General features: G+C 54.1%; 1 protein-coding gene across 19 annotated transcripts in view; it reads right to left on the reverse strand.

Moving 5' to 3' along the window:
- Nucleotides 1-21,158, reverse strand: part of CDC42BPB (CDC42 binding protein kinase beta) — a 116,273-nt gene that overhangs the window by 2,149 nt on the left and 92,966 nt on the right. For 4 of the 19 annotated variants that reach the window (XM_078335800.1, XM_078335798.1, XM_035261576.3 and 1 more), the window contains 16 exons: nt 20,613-20,663; nt 18,639-18,725; nt 18,234-18,311; nt 16,172-16,277; nt 14,170-14,306; nt 13,452-13,591; nt 11,544-11,625; nt 10,350-10,566; nt 9,884-9,946; nt 8,228-8,824; nt 4,548-4,645; nt 4,367-4,451; nt 4,154-4,271; nt 3,938-4,055; nt 2,990-3,095; nt 2,797-2,867 (listed from right to left, as the gene is read on the reverse strand). In XM_078335800.1, coding sequence (XP_078191926.1) covers nt 2,797-2,867; nt 2,990-3,095; nt 3,938-4,055; nt 4,154-4,271; nt 4,367-4,451; nt 4,548-4,645; nt 8,228-8,824; nt 9,884-9,946; nt 10,350-10,566; nt 11,544-11,625; nt 13,452-13,591; nt 14,170-14,306; nt 16,172-16,277; nt 18,234-18,311; nt 18,639-18,725; nt 20,613-20,663 — 2,154 coding nt within the window. The remainder of the gene's footprint in view (nt 1-2,796; nt 2,868-2,989; nt 3,096-3,937; nt 4,056-4,153; nt 4,272-4,366; nt 4,452-4,547; nt 4,646-8,227; nt 8,825-9,883; nt 9,947-10,349; nt 10,567-11,543; nt 11,626-13,451; nt 13,592-14,169; nt 14,307-16,171; nt 16,278-18,233; nt 18,312-18,638; nt 18,726-20,612; nt 20,664-21,158) is intronic. The other 15 variants (XM_035261578.3, XM_078335801.1, XM_035261577.3 and 12 more) reach the window with 7 other exon arrangements.

Consider the following 21,158-nt stretch of genomic DNA (forward strand, 5'->3'; position numbering starts at 1 on the left):
AAAACCAGCAAATTCAGCAAGTTACAGGGCACAAGATCAACACACACGTCAGTTGTATTTCTATACACCAGAAATGAGCACATTGAAAGGGAAACTGAAAAAAAATTCAATTTACAATAGCATCCAAAATAATAGGAATAGTTTAACCAGAGGAGTGAAAAATTTGTACACTATAAATTATAAAACATGGCTGAAAAAAAAAAAATATCCCATGTTCATGGAGTAAGTATATTGCTAAGATGGCTGTTCCAGGCTGGGGCGGTGGCTCACGACTGTAATCCCAGCACTTCAGGAAGCCAAGGTGGGTGGATCGTTTGAGGCCAGGAATTCGAGACCAGCCTGGCCAACATGGCGAAACCCTGCCTCTACTAAAAATACAAACATTAGCTGGGCATGGTGGCAAGTGCCTGTAGTCCCAGCTACTCGGGAGACTGAGGCACCATAATCGCTTGCAGTGAGCTGAGATCGTACCACTGCATTCCAACCTGGGCGACAGGGCAAGACTATGAATCAAAAAACAAAAAAAGCAAGCAGAAAAAATGCATTATGAGGAACGTAAATGACAACCTGTAGAACAAGAGAAGACCTCTGCAATCACATCTCTCACAAGAGCCTATTCAGAACACGACAGGAGCTCCCACCCATCCACAGAAAGACAAACCACAAATTCAAAAATGGGCAGAGGCCTTGAGCAGACATTTCTCTAAAGAAGGTACGGAATGGCCAATAAGCTGAAGAAAAGATACTCGAGTCTTTGGGGAATGCAAATCAAAACCACACTCAGGTACTACTTCACAGCCACTAGGACGACTATTAAGAAGAAAACAGAAAAACAAAAACAAGTACTGTGAGGATGTGAGGTGAGAGCCCTCATGCGCTGCTGGTGGAAACGAAATGCTACAAGGGCTGCAGAGAACAGTGTGGTGGCGCCTCCGAGTTATACAGAATCACCACATCCATCCCGCAATCCCACTCCTAAACCCCAGTGTGAGACAGGCACTGAGACAAGTACGTGCACATGTTCCAGCACCACGTGCTACGGCCCAAACGGGCATCCGGGGAAGAACGGGAAAACAAGGCGGGCTCTGTCCATACAAGAGAACATTACTTAGCAATGAAAACCAAACACTGACACATGCTACGGCAGGGGTGAACCGCAGAAGCAGTCTGCCAAGTGAAAGCCAGGCACAAAAGGTCAAAACCATTTCTGGGGGGGGGCGGGTGTGGGAGGAAAAAAAATTTCTATAGAAAGGCTGGGCACTCCATTTCCACAAAATGTCCGTAACGGGAAATCTCAGAAAACTGGGGACTGCCCAGATGCTAAGGGGAGGGAGTGACAGGGAGAGAATGCTTAAGGGGCAGGAATTTATTTTGAAATGATGAAAATGTTTTTATTTATTATGTTTGAGAGAGAGGATCTCACTACATTGCCCAGGCTGGCCTTGAACTCCTCAAGTGATCCCTCCACCTCAGCTTGGCTAGTAGCTGCTACTACAGGCATGAACCCCTGCCCAGCCTGGAGTAATGGAGATGTTTCTCAGAGAAAGAGGTGGTGAACGTTCTAAATGTCACTCAGCTGTTCACTTCGGTCACCTGGGCCTGGTGTGCTGGCTGATGCCTGTCATCCAAATCCTCTGGGAGGCCGAGGTGGGAGGACGGCTTGGGCTCAGGAGTTGGGAGACCAGCCTGGGCAACAAAAGAGGCCCTGCCTCTATGTTATTACTTAAAAAAAGAAAAAAGGTGTTTTGTGACTTTCACTTAGAAGAACAAACAAGGTCATGCAGAGGAAACAGGCACTAGCTGCCTCAGGACACGGTGCCCTGAGAGGGATGCCATGTCCTCTGTGTGGTGTGACAACCCAAGACATGCACTGAGTCTCCTGAGCGGGAAGCAGCAGACAGACACGAGCTCGGGAGCAAGCCGCAAAGTAACAGCAGTGCTCGCTGCAAAAATGTTACGCTCACCAAAGACAGGCTGAGGGCCTGCTGCAGAGTAAAGGGCGGGGAGCAGGACGTTTGGAGGAAGAGACCCTGACCTTGGCAGAACCAGTAATGTGTGCAAGGCACCTGCACATCTGTTTGGCAGCTGATGTTAAAACATCTCAGTGCTGGGGCTGAGATGTGTGCTGGAGTGATGGGCCTGGCCCCTCTGCCTCCTTCCCTGCCTCCCTCCCTCCCTCCCTCCAAGGATGGTGCCGGGGGCTCAGCCCTCAGCTCACTCCTCAGCCCACAGCACTGCAGCTCCCCGCCTCCCTCAATTGCTTTCTCACCCCCATTCTGCACAGGGGAAACTGAGGCCAGAGCAGTGTGGGTGAGCTGCGCACAAGAACGCTGTCAGCCAGAGCAGGGCTTATCCCCGAGGTGGTCCCCACACTCTGGCACGTAGCGCCATCCCAGGGGAGGAGCAGAAGAGAGACCAATGTGGAAGGCCAGCCGGGACCACTGATGGGTTGCACTGTAGTACATGAAACAACACAGAGGAGTCCCGGAGGAAGGAGCAGCCTCTGGAGGAGCCGGCTGGCTGGAAAACTTCCATTCCTCGTGCGGCAGTAGCAGCCCCGCCCCCAGCCAGTGCTCCCAAAGGAGACCCAGGATCTGACCAAGAGATGGCTGCTTGGGCCTCCTGGAGGAAGGGACGGCCACCCCTGCTTCCCTGTAACCCTCACACTGCACAAAACAGCCCAAGTGGCATGCTCCAGAGGGGCTGTCACACCACTCAGGCCCCCAGATCTTCGGGCTGCTTCTCCTCCTGCAGTGACGGCTCACGGCCACAGCACTGCACCTGGGCACGTCTCACCTCTTTGTCAAAGTCCTGGTCTGGATCGGACATACTTCTCAGAGGCACAGCCACGCCCGGCTCCGATCCACCTGTGGAGCAAGGACAGCTTTCCTCTTAGGGAAAAATTCAAGAATGGAATCAAAATGCTGGGGTCTCCCCATTCCCGCCTCCCACCTCCCCTAGGGTGGTGGGGGCCGCGCTTGCTCCGCACCTGACGAGGGCCACGAGATGTAGGGCTTGTTCCTGGACGGAGGCTGGCGGGCCAGGCTGGCAGGCACGGGGCCTGGCCTTTCCTCCTGAGAGGGGGGCCCGGCACTCTGGACAGAGACAGCAACACATGAGTATGCTTGGGAGACATAAAGGGTCAGTGGCAAGTTTGTGCCACCTATGTGGCTGTGGCCCCCTGACTTTGATGAGCAAAATGGGGGCCAGGAGGGCTCCCTGGAATGCACAAGGGCTCAGGGCAGTCTGGAACTAAGAACTGGCTACAGCAACTTAGGCCAGGTAAAATCCTTTCAGCAGCATTTTCTTTTTTTCTTGAGTCCCCTAGTTTGGAGTGCAGTGGCGTGATCTTGGCTCTTTGCAACCTCTGCCTCCTGGGTTCAAGCCTTTCTCCTGCCTCATCCTCCCAAGTAGTTGGGACTACAGGTGCCTGGCACCATGCCCAGCTAATTTTTGTAATTTAGTAGAGATGGGGTTTCACCATGTAGGCCAGGCTGGTTTCAAACTCCTGACCTCAGGTGATCCTCCCAAAGTGTGGGAATCGAGCCACCAGAACCAGCTTAAAAAACATACTTCTTAAATAAAAAAGAGAAAGTATGCTATCTGTTGGTATAAAAGACTACTCAGAAATCACCACCTGACAGCAAATGGCCTTAGGAGACCCTCACAGGCTGACACGGTGACAGACTCCGACAAGCATACCCGCAGCATCATTGCCAGGGCAACCTGGGTCTGCGCACAAGGCCTGTGACAGGGACAGTGCTTGTGAACACAGCTTCAGTGAGACAGGCTTGTGTGACAGGTCAGGGCACAGTGCCAGCATTGGTGGGCGGGCCCTGCCTTTGGGACGGTCTCAGCTGCCACGGCTGTCTGTTGGGGAGGAGAGGATGGGGTGCCCTGCCTGGCCTGCCCGCCCCCACCATGGCTGTGTACGCACCAGAGGCAGGTCCATGAGCACCTGCATGCCGTCGCCCGGGCCCATGTGGGCCACGTGGTTGAAGTTGGTTGGGTTGGATATCATTTTGGATCTCAATTCTGGGTCTCTAAGCATCTCTCTGGGGAAAAGAAACACTTTTGAGATTCATGGATATGTGAGATCCGCTTGGCCCTCCCCAGAGCGACGCCGGGCTGGCCCCGTGAGACCAACTCCTACCGCCGCTGCTGCAGTCTCTCCTCCTCCGGGACTTTGAAGACGAACCGCCTTTTGCTCCTGGTGCGCAGCATCTGCTTCTTGCTGTTGTCGCAGGTGTCTGGCACGTTGAAAACCGCTCCTGCAGAAGCAGAGCGCGCAGGGATGGTGCTGCAGAGCCAGGGACACACGCCCCTCCGCCCCCTCCCTCCACTCACGGTGCAGAGGAAGGCTCACCCGAGAACTTGCTCTTGAAGTAGATCAGGCGTGGAGGCTCACAGCTGAGGAGGTTGAGGGTGCCTTCAGAATTCAGGGGCCTTATCTGCATTGGAAGCCAAGGAGGGACAGTAAAGTACGGGCCAAGCAGACTGCACCGGGAGAAACCCGCCCGCACCGCAGGGCGCTGAGGCCGCCTTACCCTGCGCAGGCCTATGGTCTGCACCCACTCCATGGTGCGCACATCGAAGACGTCCACGCCGTACTCGCTGTACACCGTGACATGGGTGGGGCTGCAACCTAGCGCAGACGGAGCAGGGCGGGGTGAGCCACAGTGGCCCAAAACTCACCTGCCCTCAGGCCAGAGGCCACGCCGTGGCACTTGAACAAGTGCAGAGGTGGCAGCACTGCCCTCAGCTGGTTCATGTCACCAGATGTCATGTTCCTGCTCTGGAATTCATCTTCATTTCAAAGTTTAAACAAACACCATCGAATGTTTAAATGCTCCACCATCCCTTGTGTAACTAGTATTTTTTAGACTGTAGCAGATGCTGAAGGTGACTTTTAAGTCTGGTTTTTCGTTTAGCTCTCTTGAGAAGTTATCATCACGAAAGCTACTACTTGAGGCTTACCACACTGGACACTCGGTAGGGGCCGACCCGAGTACTGGAGGTGGCAAGTCAGCTTTCAGGTCGCTATTAAAACCACACAGAAACCACCGCTGACCTCTGGCCAAAAACCTGCCTGTCTGCCCTCCACACTAATGACCCCAGACCCCTAGGCACCTGTGCTGTGGGGGCGGGGGAGGCACCTCTGCAGCCCGGTCTGAGGGCGAATGCAAGTGAGGGTGAGGGTGTCTTGCCGGGAGCTCTGCTCCTCGCCTCCTCATCTGTTAGCTCACAGCAGCACCACCCAGGGCACCAAGGATGTGAGAACAAGGACTGCAGAGCCTTTGGGCACTTGGAGTTTAAGGGGCTTTCTCCACATTTAGAAGAGCGATGACACAGCTGCGCCACGTGATAGAGAAGTGGTGCGTGTCCACTGCTCCGTCCCTCCGTGTGGGTGGCACACTCACTGTCCCCACAGCCCCTCAGAGTGGCTTGGCTCCTAGCCATCACCTTGTAGAAACGCAGAGCTGTGAGGTGGCAGGTCGCAAATGCAAGAGAGCTCCAGCTCAGTGATCATTACCTCCAGAGTTAAAGGTTAATCTGCACTGTGACACACCTCACTGCCCGATGATGTTTTAAAAGCCTTCTGCTCTGTTTCTATCACAGATTCCAAATAGGCTGCAACATCAGGCCCATTTTTTTTTTTTTTTTTCAGATGTCATCTCACTGTCACCAGGCTGGAGTGCAGTGGTGCAATCTTGGCTCACTGCAACCTCTGCCTCCCGGGTTTTCAAGTGTTTCTCCTGCCTCAGCCTCCTGAGTAGCTGGGATTACAGGTGTGCACCACCAGGCCTGGCTAATTTTTTTTTTTTGCATTGTTAGTAGAGATGGGGTTTCACCATGTTGGTCAGGATGGTCTCAGTCTCCTGGCCTGGTGATCCACCCCATAGGCCTCCCGAGGTGCTGGGATTACAGGTGTGAGCCACTGCGCTGACCTAGATCAGGCCTTACCTTCTGAATACAAAAAGAAAATCAAACAGGGTTTGCAAAAGACAAAAGATGTTGGCCTGGTCAACCCATGCCTCAGGGGCATTCCAGATGCACCTGTGAGGCCCCTGAGAGCCACGTGCAAAAGCAGACCCTGAACTGACCTTCAGGGAACTGCTCTCCACACAGGGGCTTCTGGGAAGGCCCTCACCTGCCCAGTGCGTGGAGATTCACTTGCAAGGAACCAGGGAGAAGTCTGATGTGCCGACTCAGTGATAAGCAGATTTCCAGTCTAAAAAAAATTTAAGCTAAAGAGTATTACAAAGAACCTGGGGTCTGACAGATGTGACATGTGACTGATGCAGGACACATGGCCCCTGTGGCCCTCAGCTGCCTCTGCAACAGAGTAGATGACACCTGCCCCAAGGGCCAGGGAGGCCACCCACACAGGGCACTCAGCACAGGTGCAGAATGAGCAGCTCCTCTTCCTATAGGTGGTGAAATGACTTTTGGCCAGCTCTGAAACTCACCTGCATCTACTGCCCCCGTGGGAGAGGCAGCCCGCTAATGTGGAGAACCCTGGAACTTCAGGTGTCTGTGCCAGACACGTGTGGCCAGGATTGCAAATACACTGCACTAAGTGACCTGGGTCCTCTTCAATGTTATACTTTGCAAAAACGCAAATCCTGTGTGGTTCTGAACCTTGTGCTGGCTGCCCATGAAGAGGACAGCGTGTGGGGGGAAGAGTCCAGGACAAGGGGTGCTGAGGCAGTGGACTGGGCCCTTCCTGCACCTCACCCCAGGCCCCACGGCCCGGCCCCACTGACCACACGTCAGCTGTGGCATGGCCATCGGGATGGAGCTGGGACACACTGCAGTAAGCCCCTGCGGGTGGAGGCTGGCATGCCCCTCAAAGGCCTGGGGTCTAGCCATGACGCCTGGGTATGATGCTGCCTTGCAAGGCCAGCAATGGGGCAAAGGATTAGCAAAGGATGGAGAACATAATCCCCCACCTCCTGCCCCGTTACCCCATCTGTCTGGCTTGTCTCCTTCTTCCCTGCCTCCCCTTCATCTGTGGATTTGATGGTGCAGGTTACTCTGATAGATCAAACAGGGGGATTCTGAGGTTTAAGGTTTCCTTCCATTTTTTTTTTTTTAAGAGACAGGGTCTCATTCTGTCCCTCAGGCTAGAGTGTAGTGGTGTGATCATGGATCCCTGGAGCCTCTGTCTCTGGACTCAAGAAATCCTCCTGTCGCAGCCTCCCAAGTAGCTGGGACTATAGGCATGTGGCACCGTGCTGGGCTAGTTTGTTTTCGTTAATAGAGACGAGGCTGGTATTGAACTCCTGAGCTCAAGTGAGCCTCCTGCCTCAGCCTCCCCCAGTGCTGGGATTATAGGTGTAAGCCACCGCTCCCTGCCCGGTTTAAGGTTTTAAAAGCAATCAGACAGCGGGCCAGGTGGGAAGTGCCCACTGCTGCTACTTTCCCCAGTGCCACCATTCACACAGAGTCAGGTCAACGAAGCGAATTAAGTGACCTCACCGTTTGAAACAGCTCCTACGACTCTCAGAAAACACCTGTCCCAAGAACTGTAACTTAGACACCAGAGGTGAAGTTTTTCTGGCCACCAAAACCCTTCAGTTTGCCTTTACTACTGTGTAAGTTTATATATTACTATGAGAAAGGCCTTTTTTCTTTTTTGAGATGGAAACTTGTTCTTTGCCAGGCTGGAGTGTAGTCGCGTGATCTTGGCTCACTGCAACCTCTGCCTCCCTTGTTCAAGCCTGTCTCCTGAGTAGCTGGGATTACAGGCACGTGCCACCATGCCCAGCTAACTTTTCTATTTTTGGTAGAGACAGGGCTTTACTATGTTGGCTAGGATGGTCTTGATCTCCCTCGTGATCCGCCCGCCTCGGCCTCCCAAAGTGCTGGGATTACAAGCAGAAGGGCTTTTAAACGAGATGACTGCCACGCCCCATCCTCCATTTGCCTAGTCCTTCTGCCTGGGGGGCCTATGTCCACTGACTGGGTCTTCTGCTGAGGCCTCTGGAAAAACCAGCCCCATGTGCTCAAGGGAGAGGCTGCTGGGCCCGCCCACCACTGGTGTGAGGTGTTGACATCTGCACCGCGCCTGCTGCTGTGGGTGCCCATGGAGCGCGCCTCTCCTGACGCTTCGTGACTACTAGACTCAGGGAACTAGAAGACAAACCAAAGCAAAATCGAACACATGCCGACTGTCGGTGGGAAAAGCAGCAACAGGGAAATGCAACAGAAAACATATACATACTACAGGCGACAGGAGCCGCAGGCCACATGAGCTCCTGCGCGCGTGCCCTCCGGCCTTGCGGGTCCACGTACAGTCCCATGTGGCTGAAGCAAAGCAGGTACTCCTCGCTTTCGAGCTCCACAGCACAAAGGGCATCAAAAGACTGTTGTGAGAGGAACGCAAGCGAGGGGTCATTGGGATTTACCAGGTTTAGAGGCTGCCCGTCCCCCTGGATGCTCAGCAGGCAGAACCCAGAAGGGTAGCCCACACAGAGCCTGTCCCTGAGCATCGCCAGGCACTGCACGCTGCCGGGAGCCACAATCTCATTGAACTTTCTGTGGAATGGCTTAGTTCTCTGGATCTCATAGCAAAGGATCAGCCGTTTCACGGCTACAAACAGGCAGGTGGCAGAGCTCTTCTTCAGCGTCGCTGTGGCCATGAGCTGGCAGCCTTTCGTTTCCGGAAGCTTGATGTCAAAGCTGCCTTCTGCTCCGTCGAGGGATGACCACGGATAGAGGTGCACGTGGTGGTTCCGGCCACACAGAAGGATTACGATCTTCTCTCTGGGAGCAAGCTCAATCTGGTGTACCTTCTTACAGTCAGCTGCTCGGACGATCACTGGTGGGGAGGGCAGAGTGTGAGGCCAACAGAACGGCCAGCAGCTTGCAGGGGCTCATGGCCTTGGCTAAAGACCTGCCTGTAACGCCCTGCGCCCCTCCCCTGGGCTCCCTTTCTATGTGCGCAGCCTGAGCCCAGCCCTGAGCCTGTCCCTGCCCACAAAGCCAGCAGTCTGAGTGCCCTGGAGACGCTGCCCTATACATGCACAGTGTGCTCAGAGGGCAGCCTTGGGGCCGGTCAGAAGGCTCCTCCGCCCCTGCTGCTGTGCACACCCCTCAGTGCACCAGGGCAGCCCTTCCACCTGGGTCCTTGTGCAGCAAGACCCTGGGGTGATCTGGGCCTCCTTCCATCTTATCCTTGAACCAGAGAACCCTCGCGCTGCACATGACAAACTGAGCTGCCTGACCCACTGGGACCCAGAGACGAGTCCTCTGACGGCACTGCCCTCACATAGCTCCAGGTTAACCTAAGCCCCCTGCTTGCTCAGGACCTCCCCGAAGAGTTGCCAGAGCCTCGCCCAGCAGCTGCCCCACCCTTCTCCCTCCATGGGTCACATGCTGAGACACTTTGTCTGTCGAGAAAGCACTATGGATCTCGTGAAATGCCGCTGGATGCCTTGAGGGATGCTCCCAGGGCCCCTGCCCCACTGCCCAGGGCCAGTTCCAGTCTCCTGAAGTTTCTGCTCCTAGACCCGGGGCTGTGGAGCAGGCGCATGCAGGGAGACCTTTGCCCTTCCTCGCTGGGGAGAGTGACGTGTCAAAATTGGAAGCAAAGAAACTAAAGCTTCTCAAGTGAAGCCTCAGCACAGGCTGGGAAATCTCAGCTGCTCCAACTTCCAGGGGCGCTCCTTGACGCCCCCCCAATCCCGCTCAGTGTCCTGAACTCGATGGAGGCGACATGGATTTAGCACATCGCCAGGCACTCAGCGCTGGCCCCCCCGCCCCGGCACCTTCACCAAGCGCATGTGTCTCAGCCCTTAGCAGCTACTAACCCCGTGCTGCCTGCAGAGGTCAGGCTGGGCCTGTGACATCCCAGGCTGGCAATCCCCTGCTCACTCACCATCTCGGGTGACCTCGATGACATACAGCCCTTCTTCTAAGCCGACCGCAATCCTGTCCGCGTCTGTGGAGGGTAAGTAACAGAAAGTCGGTACAGCTGACCAGGAGCAGCCTGGGTTTGAACTGTGCGGCTCCGCTTATTCACAGGGTCAAACATGTCAGTGAAAACACAGCATCCCAGGGATGTGAAACTTCGGTATTGGGGTGACCTTCTGTACACATGGACGCTGCAGGGCCAACGGTGGGAGTGAGTCTGCGAGGATTTGGGTGTGTACAGGGCTCCTGGGGCACCCCCAGGCTTACCCAGGGCTGACTGTCTGCACAGGTTGCCTGCTTCTCAACATGCAGGGAGAAACTGTCCACAAACCCTAATGGACCATGTGCCTGTGACCTGCGTCTAACTTTCAGAGGGCACCGCAGAGTGCTGTTGCTTCCAACACGTAAAGGACACAGCCTCTGGGACGTACCCACGATGGCAGCTGTCAAGACGGCCTTGATGAGAGGCAGCGAGCTGTCGTAGGCTTCCAAGGGAACATGCACGACCTGGTTCCTCAGCCGGTTTTTATGAAGGATGGACTGGAGTCCTTCTAGAATCCCAACCCACTTCCTCTTTTCGTTCTCATTTTCTGTCAGAATGAGCAGCGAGCTGGTCTTAGAAGGTGCACCTAAGAGAGAGGCCGTCACCTTCAGGCCAGAAAACAGAAGAGAGGAGCCATCAGACACCTAAGCCGTAGGGATGCCATGGCCCTGCTGGGGCCATACACCCCGGAGCAACAGGGGCCAGTGCGCTTCCCCAGAGAGCCCCGACCCCACCTCGCTGGGCACCTTGCAGGGACTCCTGCAGCAGGCCGCAGAAGAGGCGGGTTCTAAACAGCCCCGTGAAGTCCCTCCCTGGTCCCATTGTGTTAATCCTGCTTTTGCCCGAACTATCAACAGCTGCCTACTTTAGATTCGCTTTCTTGGATAATCTTTATAAACAAAAGTAGATTCTGAAAACGCGTCCAGGAAAGGAGCATCTCAGAAACACTGGCCCAAACCCTGCCTCCCCGTGACGGCCTCTGAGCACGCACTGACGGTCTCAGTCGCTACCCATCACCAACGCTGCAGCAGTGATGGCAACTTCCTGCACCACGTACCTATAGGAGGCTGTTTCCGAACAGAGATGTGACTTAGCAAACACTGACTTACAGACTGGTTTTGTTGTCAACCAAAATTTTACTGTATTTAAAAAAATCCCCAAGGGAGGGGGGCTGGAGGGTTTCTTTCCCCAATTCACAGTCTTCTAGAAACATCCTAGTGCTACAATGTCTAACACTAATTCAGTGAGGGACTCAATCAGCCAACAAAAGCGCTGGCTCTGACTGGTGCTGGGGGGCGCTGGAGCGGCAGCTAACCCGCCACGGCACCCACCCAGAAGTGCCCGGATGTGAACCGGGTGGAAGGAGTTTCAGATGTAGGAGGAGGGAGGGTCAGTGAAGTGGGAGGTCTGGGAAGAAGCCAGCCAGGAGGCTCTGAGATGGGCACAGGCTGCTGTTCTGCCAGGGTGTGGACGCACAGGGACCTGGAGCCAGACTGGGAGTGTGCTGGTGGCATGACAGCAGGCCTGGGATAATCAGTCTTAACCATGTGATTTGTTACAAAGAATAACGTAAAATCCGTACCCTGAATATACACGGAATGTCTCGACGGGTAGCATGAATGACATCTGAGGCCAGGACCGAGCTCACGGAAAACTCTTCATCTCTGGGAAGAAAGAAACATTGACCCTGCTGGGAGACACGCACACAGGGCCAGAGGCCCTCGCCCTGCCCTGCCCTGCCATGCCCCTCCACCCCGTGTTCCGCAGTAGAGGGCGGGTCCCCGGCCTCCCACAGGTGTAAAAACCACGGGCAGGGCCAACAAATGACTCAAGACTGGCAGGTGTTTCAGGGCTGTCGGAAGGGAAGCCGGGAGCCTCATCCACACTGTGCTGGTGCCCGTCAGACTATGCCAGTTACAGACGACTCACTCTGCACTTGGCACAGCCAGGCAGTCCCTCCATAGCCACGTGCAGAGGACAAGTGGGGTGAAGGGTGGCTGTGGAGGTGAGCAGGGGAGTGGGGTGTGAAGGTGAGTGGGGTGTGGGGTGTGGCGTATGGAGGTTGAGTGGGACGTGAGGTGTGGAGATGAGGGGGGGAGTGAGGTGTGGAGGTGAGTGTGGGAGTGGGGTATGAAGGTGAGGGAGGTGTGGGGTGTGGGGTGTGGAGGTGAGTGGGGTGTGGGGTGTGGAGGTGAGGGAGAAGGGTGTGGGGTGTGGAGGTGAGGGAGAAGGGTGTGGGGTGTGGAGGTGAGGGAGAAGGGTGTGGGGTGTGGAGGTGAGTGGGATGTGGAGATGAGTGGGGTGTGGGGGGAGTGGGGAGTGGGGTGTGGAGGTGAGTGGGATGTGGAGTGTGGAGGTGAGTGGGGTGTGGCGTATGGAGGTTGAGTGGGACGTGGAGTGTGGAGATGAGGGGGGAGTGGGGTGTGGAGGTTAGTGGGACGTGGGGGTGAGTGGGGTGTGGGGGTGAGTGGGGTGTGAGGTGTGGAGGTGAGTTGGGGAGTGGGGTGTCGGGTCAGTGTGGAAGTGCTGCTCTGAAGAAGGTCCCAACACTGGGGGTGCTGAGCCTTGCAATGGGACCTGTGGCTTGGGCTTATGCCAACTTTGTGTCCACCAGTGGCTCTTTGCTGGCAGGCCAGGGGCACACCTGTACAAAGCCAGGGACTAGTAGGTGCCCTGGGGGCAGGGGGCGTGGAAGGCGGAATATGCTGCCAGGTGACCCCAGCACACCCTCGTTCTCCTCAGGGTACCCAGCAGCCCTGTCCCAAGAACCAGTGCTACAGATGGAGTCTGTGCACCACACAGGAGACAGGGCATGGCCACTGCAGAGAGGACACAGAGGCGGGAGCTCGGCTCCTGTGCGGGCCCCAGGATGAGCTCGGCCTTAGTGACACGTTTACCTTCACAACAACCATGCCAGTAATGTGACCACTGTCCTCATCTCACCAACAAGAACGGAGGGCCACAGACGTCAATTCTAAGAGAGAGTGGAAGGAGGCCCCGCCTACTCCTGCAGCTGACACTGGGTGGCACTGAGACAGGGTCACTAGCAAAGGCTACGGCCACCCACACCCACGTGGCCCACAGCTCCAAACTTCTTCCACACGCCAAGAACACCTGCCACGGTCTCTAAAACGCACAGACGGCCACGGGCCGCACGGCTCTTCTCTGGGATCTGCTGCGTGTTCTTGGTCATGTGGTTTTCTTATGTTAAACACAGGCCTCTCTGGCAAACGTTTCAGTGCAAACACCTGCGAGGCAGGAAGAGCCTACAGTGTGCATGCTCCTGTGTGCGCACGTCCATATGCATGTCTGTTCACATGCAGGGATGTGCTTTACGTCATGACTAACCGTCACCCATTTTTGCAACTGTCCAGTAACGAGGTGGGTGAAGCATCAATGAGGTCAAAGACTACTTAGCAACCCACTGTCCTTTTGGCGAAAGACAGAAAAGGAAGACTGACGGAGCAAGGGCGGTGCTGCCCAAACAGACCTGAGATCTAAGACCTGACTCGCAATGACACCAGGCTGGGTGGACTTTCCTTCAGGCAGATCATAAAGGAAGAGCTTGCAGTCACAGACAACCGCATATGCGCGCTGCCATCCCTTCTTCACCCCAGTGGGCTTTGGGACCTATTAACAAAAACAAACAGTGGCCATGTTCCACCAGCCAGGCAGGCGGCCAGGCTCCTTTACACTTGCTCACCATCTGCTTCCAGCTGCCAGGGACAGCGCTCCCTGTACCCTGCCCAGGCTGGACGCAGAGCAGTCTGGGCAGAGGGGTATCTGCCCAGGAAGGCTCAGGGCGGTGCTGGGGAGGGGTCCACGCATGGCAGTAGACAGTGCCAGGGAAAGCTGGCAGCTCAGGCCACATCGTATCACCCTCATGCCGGGTGCTGTGGTACATGCAGCTGGACAGTCACGTAGAGGTGGGCCTGGCACCGTGGCTTTCAGACCCCACTGAGCTTTCTGCCTGCTGGCCGGACACTCAGCCCAGGATGGACTCTGAGTGAACTCCTTCGTGGAGGCCACAGGATGCCCAGGCCATTCAGAGCAGCAGCTGTGCCGGCCTGATGGCCTCAGTGCGCAGGAAAGGAGGCCTCCTAGGACTGGCACCAAGGCCACCTGCCACCATGAGGGACTGCTTTTGAGAGTGGCTGGGCATGGCTACTGGGCACCGAGGGCTGACGGGTGGAGGTGAAGCTGCCTACCTTGACGTGGCCTTTGTAAGCTGTTCCTATGCCTCGCTGCACATCCACACCCAGAGGCCTCTTGGACTGCTCAGGAGGTATTGGGCACACCTGGGGGGCACTGTCTTTGCAGGACACATGGCAAGCGAAGGAACACACTGGAAGAGAGAGAACACTGCTTCCAAAGCTTGCTTCCTACAGAGAAGTCACTGAAGAACCTATACCTTAGGGAGGCAATTTAATAACTGCCAGGTCTCGCCTGGAATCCCAGCACTTTGGGAAGCGGAGGCGGGTGGACCACTTGAGGTCAGGAGTTTGAGACCAGCCTGGCCAACATGGTGAAATCCTGTCTCTATTAAAAATATAAAAATTAGCCAGGCGTGGTGATGTGTGCCTGTAATCCCAGCTCGGGAGGCTGAGGCAGGAGAATCACTTGAACCTGGGTGGTGGAGGTTGCAGTGAGCCGAGATCGCACCATTGCACTCCAGCCTGGGGAACAGAGCAAAACTGCATCTCAAAATAAAACAAAACAAACAAATAAAAAATAACGACCAAGTCTCACATCAAGTCCAGACACCCAAGAAGGTAAAAACAGTTGCAGGGCACAATCCACACAAAAGTTCAGGGATTCTGGCGCTGAGTATATCTTCTGCCTGTGCACACGCGATTCTACAGGGAAAGGGGCTGCTGACAGGAGGCCTGAGTGCAGAAGCCCGCCTCCCTGCCAGCCTGGCTGCATCCCACACAGCTGAGTTTCTGCACGGCAACTACAGGCCAGTGGTCATGGGCACAGGGGGTCTTGGCGGCCAATCAAAACGTGCGTGAATTGAAATAACAAAACGCAAAGCTTCTGCTGTAATGTAGAATGAAGGGAAATACCAAAGCAGTTCTTGCAGGACAGCACTGCTCGCAGACCCACAGTCAGGAAGACAGGAGTGTTCAGAGCCAGTGCAGGTCTGGGCTCCAGGACCCTCCCCCGCAGCACTGGGTGGCCTGGGGTGATTGCTCATCTGTGAAATGGGGCAATCACTGAGGGATTAAGAGCACCATCAAATCCCAGCACAGGGCAACAGCACAAGATAGAGCCTTATAAATGGTAACGATGGGCTGGGTGCAGTGGCTCACACCTGTAATCCCAGCACTTTGGGAGGATGAGGTGGGTGGATCAGAGTTCAAGACCCGCCATGCCAACATGGCAAAACCCCGCCTCTATTAAAAACAAAAATTAGCCTGGCATGGTGGCGTGCGCCTGTGCTCAGCTACTTGGGGGGCTGAGGCAGGAGAACTGCTTGAATCTGGGAGGCAGAGGTTGCAATAGGCTGAAAACAAACTGAGCCACTCTGTCTCAAAACAGAAAAAAAAATATTAACGATGACTAGAAGCAGAGACAAATAATCGTGGTTGTCTCTAGATAATACGATAGTGGAAGGTTTTAAACAATCATTCTTTCTCTCTGATTTTCTAGAACAGCTGCAGACATTACATTTTTGTAGTAACTCTCAATAGACGACTCTGGTCACCACAGCAGTGCACAGGGCACTGGGGCCCCCAACACAGCAGGTATCCATGGTTCCACAGACCTTTACTGAGCGTTTGTAAAAATAAATCTGCCAGGCTGGGCGTGGTGGCTCACACCTGCAATCCCAGCACTTTGGGAGGCTGGAGGCTGAGGCAGGAGGATCACTTGAGTCTCAGAGTTCGAGACCAGCCTGGGCAACAAAGTGAGACCCCATCTCTACAAAAAAATTTAAAAATAGCCAGGCGCGGTGGCGATGTGTGCCTGGGGTCCTAACTACTTGTAAGCCTGCAGTGACCTGTGATTGCACCACTGCACTCCAGCCTAAGCAACAGAGTGAGACCCTGTCCCCCCACCCAAGAAAACAAACCTGCCCTCAAATAAGGCCAATTAAACTTGACTTCAGTTTGGTTTGCTTGCCTAAGGGCTGCCCTGGAGCTGGCTGGTGCCCGAGCCGCAGGGGTATGGGGCTGTGCACCCTAACCCAGGAACTGCAACGACACTCACCCTCACAAGCGTAGCCCTGCCGGATCAGCCCGACCATCAGGGAGGTGCAGTGGCTGCACTGAGTAGGGCTGGAGAAGGACTTGATGCTGAACTGGTGAGCTTTTGGCTGGAGGGAGAAAATTAAGAACACTGAGGTGAACCATGGACTCTGGAGAAGAGAGGCAGATAACCTGCCTGCGATCAGCGTGTGTGCAACCTGGGCAGCACCTTGAAAAGGGGAAAGTGTACAAGTTCCTGGTCTGTGTGTTCCCCAACAGGGCTTCTGAGACAGTGGTGAAAACCACCTGTGAGCGTCAGCCAGAGACAAACCAACAAATGCTTCCTTCAGTGGGGGAGCTGTACCCGAAACCAAGGTCAGTGGCCACAGCGCTGTGGCAGCAGGGCTAACGCTCTTTCTGGCTCACGCTCCTGGCCTCCTGGAGACCAGCACAAACTGGCACTTGGGGCCGGCGTGGGGCCACAATTGGTTTGGGCTGCACACAGGCCTTGCCTGTCCAAGAAACACACAAGAATCACCTACAGGAGAACAGTTCACAACAGCAAACGCTTGGAGAGGCTCATGGTCCCTCATAGGGAGTGGACACGTCGTGAACCCGGCGGGAACAGAAGTAGACCCAAGGCTGAAGGAGGAGTGTGGTGCAGGCCACGCGGGACTGCCTGGTGACGAAGCTCAGGCGCAGCAGAGACCAACAGGATCCTCAGCAGGACACAGACATGGGGGAAACCATTTGCAAGAAGTAGGGGAGTGACCGACACAAACTCCAGAGCCACAGGAAAAGAGGCTGGCTGTGGTGGGCAGGGAGGCCGGGGACTACGTGTGACACACGAGCACTCTGCAAGAGTCTTAGTCCAAAAGCCAAACCCTTAATTAGCCTCATAAAGTCTGGCTTCTTATCTCCAGCTAGCTTAGCTGCCTGTGGCGGGAAGCACAAGCGAGGCCATGTCTACATTAGCCACCTTACACCAGGGGGCTACATACTCGCAATGCTTGGAACTCAGGGGCCTGTCACTCTGGAGACTTTCTGATCTGTACTGATGTTCATACAAAAGAAAAGGGGATAGGCCGGGCGTGGTGGCTCAAGCCTGTAATCCCAGCACTTTGGGAGGCCGAGGCGGGTGGATCACGAGGTCAAGAGATCGAGACCATCCTGGTCAACATGGTGAAACCCCATCTCTGCTAAAAATACAAAAAATTAGCTGGGCGTGGTGGCGCGTGCCTGTGATCCCAGCTACTCAGGAGGCTGAGGCGGGAGAATTGCCTGAACCCAGGAAGCGGAGGTTGCGGTGAGCCGAGATCACACCATTGCACTCCAGCCTGGGTAACAAGAGCGAAACTCCGTCTCAAAAAAAAGAAAGGAAAAGAAAGGGGGATGCTATAAAAGAAGCCGAGGTCAGGACAAGGGGTGTAAACAATAAGTTTGTGTGACCAGGACAAGAGAACAGGAGCCCTGTGGGGCCAGGACAGGGGAGCAGGGCCCTGTGGGGCCGGGATAGGGGAGCAGGGCCCTGTGGGGCCGGGATAGGGGAGCAGGGCCCTGTGGGGCCAGGACAGAGGAGCAGGGCCCTGTGGGACCAGGACAGGGGAGCAGGGCCCTATGGGGCTGCTGTGCCAGCTATCCAGGATGTGCTTGTGTAAAGAATGAGGCTCAGAACCACACATGCACTGCAGAGCCCTTTATGCCACAAGTCACTTCCACCCACCAGCCACATGGTTCTGTAAGGTTCCCTAAGTGCAGGCAGACAAATGAAGATCAACGTGGAGGAGTAAGCTCCCTACGAGTGGAAAGAATATGGCTTGGGGAAAGAGAGAAGGAGAGTGGGGAGACTGATGCTGAACATTTCCAATTAGAATGCATTTGTGTAGCACTGGTACCCTGAAGAAAACACAGGCTCCTGATGGCTTCCTGAATTACACCGCATTCTCAACAAATTTCCAGGACATCAGGGTCACTACTGTGTGTAGGCAAAAATGACTAAGTCCGTTTAATTGATACAAAAGGTATTGTCTAAATAGAGAATAAAGTAACTAAGAAGGCGCCCTGTGTAAAAGCAAGGCCCCTACCTTCGGTCCAGCCAGAGCCAGGGCCTGCGTGGTGGGCAACGGCACAGCGGATGGCCTCTGCGGGGGCCGAGCCATGTCCTGGGAGACAAGCAGGACAGGTGAGTGTCGGCCCAGCTCAGCTCGGCTGAGACACCTGCCCCACGGGGTGCACTTCTCTCAAGAATGTGTTACCAGTGAATAGTTCTGCATTTTTATTTTGCTACAATGTTGAAACATCTGATGCCAAAGCCTCCCTCGTCTAGGGGAGGGATGACAGTGAATTCTCAAAATGAAAGGTGGGCTTGAGCACCTGGGCAGAAGCCCTCGCTGCAAGCTGTTACGCAGGGACCAGGTGAGTGGCGTCTGCTCACCTGGACACGAGGGCAGACCCCAGGTGGGAGCATCACCAGGGCAAGGCTGGCTCACCTCCTGCTGCTCTGATGCAGCTGCAGATATCAACGGGGACGCTTCTGGCTTCGGAGCTTGTGCTTCTTGTTCACTAGCTGAGCTGGTCTGTGAGAACCAAGAAAGAAAGAGTGGGGTGAAAGGACATATGCTACAGGATCCAGACTCTACTTACAAGTTCTTTACAAATCAAAGCTCATTCTGCCTGACCCAGAGGTCCCAGTGGTTCTTTTTTTTTTAAAGACAGAGTTTCGCTCGTTACCCAGGCTGGAGTGCAATGGCGCGATCTCGGCTCACTGCAACCTCCGCCTTCTGCGTTCAGGCAATTCTCCCGCCTCAGCCTCCTGAGTAGCTGGGATTACAGGCACGCTCTACTAAAGATACAATTTTTTGTATCTTTAGTAGAGATGGGGTTTCACCATGTTGACCAGGATGGTCTCGATCTCTTGACCTCGTGATCCACCCGCCTCGGCCTCCCAAAGTGCTGGGATTACAGGCGTGAGCCACCGTGCCCGGCCAGTCCCAGTGGTTCTTACTCCTGGATCCTATCACCCCTTGGGTCTCCTCACGGACCACTGCTCCACCCCAGCTGGCCGGCCTGCCCTGAGGACCCCTGGCCTTGGCATCCTCTGTGGAGTGATGACCACGTCGGCAGGTAGAGTCTGACAAGTCAATCACCCCCCAAGGTGAGAATTTGCCTGGAGACGCCTCTAATACACAGTCCTGAGCATATCCCTCCCGTAGCCTCCTTGCTCGGGCCACTGAAAGGGCAAGACCTGGAAACGCAAATCCTTCCTGACCTTTATTCATAAGTAGTGTCACTTAAACCTAGCTGTCTTAAGATCAATTAGCCAGAATGGGCATGGTGGGCACGCCAGTAATCCCGGCACTTTGTGGGGCTGAGGTGGGTGGATCACCCGAGGTCAGGAGTTTGAGACTAGCCTGGCCAACATGGTGAAACCCCATCTCTACTAAAAATATAAAAACTAGCTGGGCATGCTAGCACACACCCATAATCCCAGCTACCCTGGAGGCTGAGGCAGGAGAATCGCTTGAACCCAGGAGGCGGAGGTTGCAGTGAGCCAAGATCAAGCCATTGCACTCCGGCCTGGGCAATAAAGTGAGACTCTGTCTCAAAAAAAAAAAAAAAAAAAAAAAAAAAAAGAAAAGAAAAAGAAAAAAAGGATCAATTAGCTAAATAATGCTTCTTAATCTCATTTCAAGAATCAAGAAGAAATTCTAATATCAACAGAGGCCAGTGGGCCCATAAGCAGAAGTAACAATTTCCCTGAAAATGTTATGACACAGGGAAGCAATTTTTTTTTAAACAAATGAAGAGTTCTAATTTCACAGTGATTTATTTGAAGCTAAAGCTACACTCTAAAACCACTTAAAAACAACTCTATTTTAACGAGTATTCCTGAAACTAACAGTTTATCATCAAAGGCCGCTGCTGTTTACGCAGCCGCACATGTAGGTATGCTTAGCAGTAAGTGTGAGCGCCAACAGTGTCCTAGGACAGAGACATGGCTGGGCAGGTACCTAAAAGAGCAGATTACAGCTGTATTTTGTGTTCCACATCAGAATCCCAATGAACCAAATCAGATAAACATTTTCTAACAGTTGCAATTAATTAGGCCACGGAGGAAGGAGCCAAATTCAGATGGGACGGTAGCACACACACAAAACACACACACAACTGTGTACTGCAAATTCACAAGGGAAACGCTAGCTCAACTGGCTGATTATCAAAGCTAAAAATGTAAGCAAATCTGCCTCATAAATAAGGTATGTTAAGTGAGTTACAGTTCCATCTTTAGATAAATGAGGAGAAAAATAATATTAAGTAATTTAATTGTAGCCTTGGAAAAGCCCCACTCGTTTCATTTAGTCGGTTAATGAATGAGAGGGATGCAGATTAAGTGACACGAGCTTTGAGGAGGCTGTGCGCTAAAGGGTGGAAGCCACGGGAAGCCAGCACTGGCAGCCACTTACTTCTTCCCAAAAGGCTAGCAGGGAAGATGCAGACGAGGTGGAGAGAGAGTCCTTGGAGGTAAGAGACAGGAGGAACGAACATCACTTCCCACCCGTGAACACTGGCATGAAGACACATCAACTTATTCCTGGTGGCAGAACATGTTTCATGCAGGCAGAGTGGGACAAGAAGCTTCTCAAAGACAATTTTCAAGAGTCTGGAAGCTCTTCCTAACAGACTCAGACCCTGATAAAGGCCTTTTTCTACTAAACAATAAATGGCTTCCCTCTTAAATCACAGAGGCATTAAAGAGGGATTAGCCAGCAGGGGCGGTGGCTTATCCCCGTAATCCCAGGTCTTTGGGGGGCGGAGGTGGCAGATCACTGAAGGTCAGGAGTTCGAGACCGGTTTGGGCGACATAGCAAGACCTCATCTCTATAAAAAAATGTAAAAATTAACTGAATGTGGCAGCAAGTACCTGTAGTGTTGGCTACTCAGGAGGCTGAGGCAGGAGAATCCTTGAGCCCAGGAGTTTGAGGCTGCAGTGAGCTATGATGGCACCACCG

Source organism: Callithrix jacchus, chromosome 8 (genome assembly GCF_049354715.1).
Source record: "Callithrix jacchus isolate 240 chromosome 8, calJac240_pri, whole genome shotgun sequence".
Taxonomy (NCBI): domain Eukaryota; kingdom Metazoa; phylum Chordata; class Mammalia; order Primates; family Cebidae; genus Callithrix; species Callithrix jacchus.